Here is a 7,987-nt window from a genome sequence, read left to right as displayed (position 1 = left end):
CCAGGACTCATGTTCAGTATTCCTCCTCAAATTACATTAACAAACGCAAATGTAAAGAACCCAAGTCAAAATTATATAACAGCACTCCATCACAAAAGCGCGTAAAATTACAAGAACGCTATTTTAAAACACTGGCACTTTAAGAGAACGATAATCTCAAAAAAAAAAAAAAACCCACAAAATTGCCAAATTGTTCCCTAAACTAAGCAGATTAAACATGATTAATGAATGAGTTTGGGTTTCATAAAGAAAAAGCAAATGGAATGGACCTAATATGCAAAGTTTATCCTTTCCTTGCATCTGATTTATAAAGGGACAAACCACAATATAGGAAAATATAACCTTCATTTTAAATGTGGCATAATTTTAAAAGCTGGCTCAACTAATTAAAAATACCTTTAAACAGTTAAGTTTCCTGAGCAATCCACATTTAGATAGAAGGGCAAAGGCATTACAGCCAGCATTCTGATAGCCTTCGCTGGGACTAAGGTCAGCAAATAGTGTGGCAGTCTTGTATTTTCAGTTCACGCTTTTGGGGATACATTCTCAGGTCTTCTTTAGTAGGGGGAAACTGCAAAAATATAACTGCCATTACATAGTAATGGCAGTTAAAGGAGAGTCCTCGTGTAAGGATTAGAACATAGTTTTCTATTAGTCCTTCAAGGACAGACTTTCAAATTGCTTGATTCTAATAATCCCATGGTGTGACAGAATTGATCACTCCTTGCTTTGCCAAGTAGGTTAAATATCTCTTATCCAACTGATCACGGTTTTGGAGTCTTCAACTATGGATGAAAATGTTACCCCTACCACAATATGCAGGGTATGTGGACAAAAGCTTTTTTCCAGCTAACTATATGAAAAGATACACACTATAATAATCCATGTGACCCAAAATGGGCAAAAGCAAAAGACTAGCTTCCCCTCAAGAAGAAACTTTCAGACCTATGAAAAGGACAACAATACTAATAAAAAAAATTGTATTTACTTAGAAGCATTCAGAATGTCAACAAAACAGCCGCAATTTTTTTTTTGCAATTACAGAGTGGTATTCAGTTAACAGAACAACAATTATCTTCGTATAAGCTGCAGAGACAACTGAAGATGAAAAAAAAAAAAAACAAAACCCAAAAATAAAACCAAAGGGGAAAAAAAAAAAAAACAAAATCCAAACTACTGTCCCCATATATAACTAATTTGTGCTGTGCACCAACAAGAACCTGCTTTAAATTTCCATGCCAATTTACAACCCCCAGACTGTACCAGGCAAGGTTAGTGGCTATTGAAAATACCACCAGGACAGGGCTATCTAAAGACACATTCGGTAGTGTGTTAACTATACAAAAAAAGACACTGTACAGTTTAAAAACAAATCTTACACAGCCTTACATTTCAATTTTTTTCTTTAAAAGGAGTGAGTTGTGTACAGGGGGGTTAAATGCTTTATAGACAAGAAAAAACTGCGCTAGAACCAACTTATTCATCATCATCATCTTCTTCTTCATCTTCGTCTTCCTCTTCCTCCTCCTCTTCCTCATCCTCTTCATCCTCCTCATCATCTTCCTCCTCCTTCTTTTTCTTGCTCTTCTCAGCCTTGACTACCCCCTTTTTCGCTGCATCAGGTTTTCCTTTAGCTCTGTAGGCAGCAATATCCTTCCAAAACGAGGAGAGAATATAACAAAGACAAAAAAATAAAAAAAATAAAAAAAAACTTCACACAAAGTCTCCATAATACACAGGCCCATTTTACCTTCCCAAATAATTAGACCACAGGAAAAGGCAACATAAAAATGAATAATTTAAAATCTACAACTCATAAAATGGCAGTCTAATATTTGTGTTGTTATGCCTCACTGAGGTGCAATTATATACTACATCCTAATTCTACTTTATGGGGACTAGAAGGCAGACTGATCAAAGGGTAATACTGCCACCTTCTGAACACAAAACAGCATCCTACAGGTTCATAGCCAGACCTTAATCCACAGAAGAAAACGGGAGAGTTGGGGGTGTGTCTAAAAAATAGACATTTTCAGAAAAAAATGTCAAACTAGCTTTGAGGTATTTTAATTTATGCATAGGAATTACAATTTTTCTCCATTCTACTGACAGTTACCTTGGCAAGCTTAAAATTTAAACAGTTTTATTTTAACCTAAAGTGAATATATAATAAATATTTGCACACAGGCAGTAGTTACTTTGCCTAATCTATTTTTGTAGTGTATGCATAACCACTAAGAAACCATTCTCACCAAAAGTAGCTAAAATTTTCCCCCAAATTTGAATATATATTAAAAAATAAAGCTAAAACAGCTTAAAGGCCTTGGCTCAAATCAGATAATAGGAAAATTAAATACACTATTAGCCCTTTCTATATAAAGAAACAAAATGCAAAATAAGTCCAGTTATCTATAAGTATAATACCCTAACACCTGGCGTCCCATCATTCTTACCTTCTCGTACTTCTCCTTCAGCTTGGCAGCTTTCTTCTCATAGGGCTGCTTGTCATCCGCTGCAGTGTTGTTCCACATCTCTCCTAGTTTCTTTGCAACATCACCAATGGACAAGCCAGGATGCTCGCCTTTGATTTTGGGGCGGTACTCAGAACAAAACAAGAAGAAGGCCGAACTAAAACCAGAAATGTAGTTTTCAGATTTCAACAAACCAAACATTATCAAATCTGCTCCACTTTGCAGTGTTTAAGTACCTAGTAATTTATGTCATACAACGGACAGGGTGTAAATATTCAAACACATCTTGTAAGACATTCTAGTTGAGCAATTTCTAAAGATATAAAAGGACGAAAAATATTCTGTGCAAAGAAATCGGGTTTGTCAGTCCAAATGCCTTACCTAATACTAATAATCCCACCCAGCATAAGTTATATTGACCTCTCAAATACACAACCTGAGCCATTCTCAACTAAGAAACCTAACACTAGACACTTAAGGTGACTTGATCAATTCCTACCTACTCTAAACAACCCAAAATGAATGCCCATACTTACGGAGGCCTCTTGGGTGCATTGGGGTCCTTGAACTTCTTTTTGGTCTCCCCTTTGGGGGGGATGTAGGTTTTCATTTCTCTTTCATAACGAGCCTTGTCAGCCTTTGCCATATCTTCAAATTTCCCCTTTTCTTTAGCAGACATGGTCTAGAAAGAGTTATTTGTAAACTTGACATAGAGATGTTTAATATGCCAACCTAAAGCACTTTAATAGTCAAATAGTAAAGAGAACACCCAGCCCCTTCATCCTAATTCACCACTAAGAGGCTCTCAGTGCCTCTAAAAGCCCTCTTACCTTCCACCTCTCTGAACACTTCTTGGAGAACTCTGAGAAGTTGACAGAAGCATCTGGGTGCTTCTTCTTGTGCTCCTCCCGGCAGGTTTGCACAAAGAATGCATATGAGGACATTTTGCCTCTCGGCTTCTTAGGATCTCCTTTGCCCATGTTTAGTTGATTTTCTAAAATAAAGCATTCGATGTAAGTAACGAAAATTGTGAAACAGACAAGCTGCTCAGGGTGGCAAGACAAACCAAAGTTTGTGTTATTTAACACAGCGGTGACGACAATCTCCCACAAAAGCCAGGCAGAACATTGCAAACCATTGCCAATTCCTAGAAGTGGTTAAGCCAGAGATGAGGGCATGGGACACAGGGGAAAGGGAAAAACAAAAAACACAAAAAGCAAAAAAACCCCGGTGTGATCTCAAAGTGTAGGCACAGATACACTCAAGCATTCACTAACCGTCGGTGTCTGTTCTGAATGGCTGCCTAGCTGGTCGTTAAAAACCATGTTTAAATCTGAAAATTGTTTAAATCAACAAAACACAACTAAAAAAAAAAAATACAAAAACCCACCCTGTCCATTCGTGAATTTTGCAGGGTACAGGGAACGATCCAGTAGACCTTAAAAAATTACAGGCCTAGAAAAGCTGGGGGGGAGGGGATGAAAAGCAAAACAATAAATCCCCCGCCGTGCACCTAAAGTTTACCCAGCTTGGAGAGCACCCCGTCTTCGCATCAAACTTTGCTCGGGAGGGCGGAGGCGGCGCTGGGCTCGGGCCGGGAGAGGCCACAGTTTCCTATCGCTTTGGCCCCGAGATGCGTTTCTGCTCTGACTAAACACGTCCGGTCTGAAGTTTCTCCGAGTAAACAAGGATGAGGGACAAAAGCCACTCCTGCCGCCCCCCCTCCGCCACCACGGGGGTGTCGGGCTTTTTTTTTTCCTCCTTCAACCGGGCCCGTGAAAAGTTGGGGTACCCTGGCGCGCGCGGGCAGGATTCCCCGCCCTCCGAACTTGGCCCCGAGGTTGAGGGGGGCTGCGGCTCCGGGCGGGCCCGAGGCCGCCACGTGCGCCCGGAAGGCCGCGGGCTCGCGCCGCCGCCCCCATTTTGTCGGCCGCGGCGCAAGGAGAAGCCCCGCTCGAAATGGGGGCTGGCTCCGCCCGCGGCCGCCAGGGCCGGCGCACGGAATGGCCGCTGCGCGTCTTCCCCGCCTGCGCCGCCGCCGCCGCCGCGAGGGCGAGCGCGAATATGGCTCCTTCCCTTTGTGTGTGCGCGCGTATGTGTGTATGTGTGTGTGTGTGTGTGTGTGAGTGTGAGTGTGAGGAGTCTGAGGCGCGCGGCGGGCGGGGCGCTGGCGCACTCGCCATGGCGGCGGGGGAGGGGCGGGGGCGCGCGGCTCCCCTCCCCCCCGCGGCCCCCGCGCCGTCTCCCTCCGCGCGCCCCGCCGCCCCCGCACGGAGAACGCGGGGCTGTGAAGAGAGAGAGAGCGAGCGAGGAGAGAGGGGAGCGAGAGGAGAGGGGGGGTAAAAAAAAAGTTGCCTCAGAACTGCTGCGCCCAGCTTCCCCCGCCCGCACGCCCGCCTTGTTTTCTCTCCAGCCAGCAGCGCCGGGCCGAGTCAGCCATGTTCCAGCGAGCGCAGCGGCGCCGCTCCCCCCACTGCCGCCCGCTCGCCCGCCGCCTCGCCCGGCCCGAGCCGCCCCGCACGGCCGCCCCCGGCCCACCCGCGCCGCCCTCGCCCGCAGCGGCGCCCCGCCCGCCGCCCCGCGCTCCCCGCCGCGGCCGCCCATGCAGCCGGGAAGCGCCGCCGCTGCCCGCTCCGCGCACGCCGCCTGCCCGAAACGCTCGGCCCCGGGGGCCACAAACACGTTTAAAAAAATTTTTTTTTAAATAATACGGAACACACACACAAAAAAAAAAAATTTTTTTTTTTTGCGCCAGTGAAGCAGGGACGGCGCCGCGGGTGTGGAGTGGCAGCCGCCTGAGGCCCGCGGCTCGGTTCAGCGCGGGGCAGCGTTCGCGGCGCCCGGCGGAGCCTCGCTCCGTGCGCAGTTCCCCCCACGGTCCCCCCTCATTTGCCTTTGTGTGGAGCCTGACCCGTCGGCTCCGGGCCGCGGGGATCCGGCCGCCGCGCGGGCTACCAGGCTGCCCGAGGCGCTTTCCCCGCCGCTGCGCCGCCCCGCACTTACCCTCCGCGAGGCACAGAGTCGCCCAGTGCCCGTCCGGCTCTCGCTTGCCCCGGCGCTGTCTCTATGGAGCTCAATGTACTGCAATGGCTGTGAGAGCGGGAGCCAGACGCAGCCTCCTCACTCTCTCCGCTCTGTAACATTACTCTCCAGCCAGCGCGCCTCCTATTGGCTACCGCCAACTCACCGGGCTCGCTCATTGGCCCGTTCCCTCCCATTGTCCTGACCAGAGCCCGCGCGCCATTGGCTGTCTGCGAGGACACGTCACCGAGGATTGAAACAGCGCGCAAATCTGAATGTGTGTGTGTGCCGGGCCGAGAGGCTGAGGCGGGAGAGGCAGCGGCAGAGGCAGCAGCTGCTACGGGAAAGCGGAGCTCTATGGTGTCTGTGTGCCTGCGTCTGTCCCGAGCCAGCCCCACGCCCGAGCCGCGGCGCGCGCGACCAGGGCCTGGCTCTGCCACAGCCACCGCCGCGTCCTCAGGCCCGGGCGGCTCCCGCAGGCCCGCCCCCCCTCCCACTCCACGCTCCCGCCCCGAGCCGTTGAGATGCGCGGCCCGTGCTTGGGGATGCCTCCCCGAGTGGGGCGACCGCTCGGGGGCCTGCGCCCCAAACGCGGGGGGCTCCGCGGGCCCCGGGACGGCTATGCTGCTGCAGCCCACCACCAGACACCCCTCACCGGGGCCGCCCGCCTAACGTGCCCACCCTGCCCAGAGGCCTAGTCTGCACCCGCCAGCAGGCGTCCAGTTGCACCCCTTCTTCTGGGTCTGCTCGAGTTTCCCAGCATTTCTCCAACTTTTTTTCTTTTTGGTCAAACACAAAGCACTGTTTTGAACTTCCCGGACACCAAAGCCTTATTCCAGGGACTTAATGCACAGCCACTCAGCAGTTTGATACTGGCTGCTCTCAGGAAATGTTTGGGAGGACCCAGCTACAATTAGCAAGTTCATTAAAGACCGTATTCCCCCCACCCCATACACACACACACACACACACAGAGGCTGTTTTCTGTGACTCGGTGTGGATTACTGTTAGAATCAAATGAATCTTTGTGATTGCTATCTTCCCTCCGATCACACCACTTAGTGCATACATGTACCTGCTCTAGGATTACCAGACGTTTAGGGCTACTGTTACCTGAAGGATTAGATGCAGTCGGAGAGTGCTTGGGCCCAAACCCACAGGCTGTGCTTTTTCCCCCACTCACCAAGTTGGCTGGTCACACTTAGGTATGCAGAGAAAATAGCCAGGCCAGTTCTAAAGGCCACAGGCTTACATTAATCCTTGGTGAATCTAACATCTCTTTCTGGGGATCAGAGCACCTCTCTTAAGTTAAAAACAAATCCCCCCTTTTTATTTTTATCCTTTTATTCTGACTCGTATACACTTCTGAACTAAACAAAGAATTCCTCCAAAATGCACTTGATCCAAGTCAAAACATCCAAGTCATAGATACTGGGTTACATTTCTATACCATTTCCAAGGCTCTGTTATCTAATGGATTTGCTTGAATTTATTATCCTTACTGGGAATAGGTTTAGATAATCTTTTCTGACCAGTGGCTTTAATGTCCATTGCCATTTTTTAACAATACACTCTTGGTCTTGCAAATATCATTGGCACGAGTAGACAGTACACTGATCACACATGCACGCGCATGCACACACACACACACACACACACACACACACACGGTAGTTGTCGGGTGGGATGGTGTACTGGCTGATTTTGTGTGTCAACTTGACACAAGTTAGAATCATCAGAGAGGAAGGAGCCTCAGTTGAGGAAATGCCTCGCAGCTGTAAGTGTTTCTCAATTAGTGACCAAGGGGGGACAGCTCAGCCCGTTGTGGGTGATCCCTGGGCTGGTGTCCTGGGTTCTATAAGAATGCAGGCTGAGCAAGCCATGGGAAGCAAGCCGGTAACTCCATAGCCTCTGCATCAGCTCCTGCCTCCAGGCTCCAACCCTGCTTGAGTTCCTGTGCTGACTTCCTTCAGGGTTGGACTATGATGGGGAAGTGTAAGCCAAATAAGCCCCTTTCTCCCCAGTGTGCTTTCTGGTCACGGTGTGTTCATCACAGAAATAGAAATCCTAACCCTTTAATCCCACATTCGGGAGGCAGAGGCAGGAGGATCTCTGTGAGTTCTAGACCAGCCTAGCCCACACTGAGTTCCAGGCCTATCCAGAACTACATAGTGAGACATCCCCCTCTCAAAAATAAAGACCTACTCTATTATTAAGAACTATATAAACATGCATTGTGCACTTTCAATATTTTAAAATATATGTTGACTTTTAAATTGTTTTCACATATACTTACCATCTTGCTATGTTTGTACTTTAGTTGCAATAATACAATTTCAGTCCTGTCATACAGTCTTAGTTCTTTGTAAAAATACTCAGTGGCTGGGTGGAGAGATGGTGCTGTGGTTCAGAGCATTGCCTGCTCTTACAGAAGACCTGGGTTCAGTCCCCAGCAACCACATGGTAACGTGTGTGCATATACACATGCCTAGACA

The 7,987-nt window shown here is 48.3% G+C and overlaps 1 protein-coding gene across 2 annotated transcripts; it reads right to left on the bottom strand.

The window, feature by feature from the left end:
- Positions 1-1,107: 1,107 nt before the first annotated feature.
- Positions 1,108-5,620, bottom strand: Hmgb1 (high mobility group box 1). Of its 2 annotated transcripts, none has more exons than XM_052169105.1 (5): positions 5,475-5,620; positions 3,302-3,465; positions 3,008-3,153; positions 2,454-2,628; positions 1,108-1,653 (listed from the first exon to the last, which is right to left on the bottom strand). In XM_052169105.1, the coding sequence occupies exons 2-5, from the start codon at positions 3,449-3,451 to the stop codon at positions 1,477-1,479; spliced, it is 648 nt and encodes a 215-aa protein (XP_052025065.1). In that variant the 5' UTR covers positions 3,452-3,465; positions 5,475-5,620; the 3' UTR covers positions 1,108-1,476. The 2 variants fall into 2 exon arrangements, with proteins under 2 accessions (XP_052025065.1, XP_052025066.1); XM_052169106.1 differs by lacking the exon at positions 5,475-5,620 and adding an exon at positions 3,996-4,216.
- Positions 5,621-7,987: the final 2,367 nt, after the last annotated feature.

This window comes from Apodemus sylvaticus, chromosome 22 (genome assembly GCF_947179515.1).
Source record: "Apodemus sylvaticus chromosome 22, mApoSyl1.1, whole genome shotgun sequence".
NCBI lineage: Eukaryota > Metazoa > Chordata > Mammalia > Rodentia > Muridae > Apodemus > Apodemus sylvaticus.
The sequence above is the reverse complement of the archived record's forward strand: the minus strand, read 5'-3'. Positions and strand labels throughout refer to the sequence as shown.

Coding starts and splice junctions, on each gene's coding strand:
- Hmgb1 (XM_052169105.1), bottom strand. CDS start 3,451: ATGGGCAAAGGAGATCCTAAGAAGCCGAGAGGCAAAATGTCCTCATAT. Junction 3,154..3,301: donor AGTGTTCAGAGAGGTGGAAG/GTAAGAGGGCTT, acceptor AACTCTTTCTAG/ACCATGTCTGCTAAAGAAAA. Junction 2,629..3,007: donor AATGCACCCAAGAGGCCTCC/GTAAGTATGGGC, acceptor TTCTGGTTTTAG/TTCGGCCTTCTTCTTGTTTT.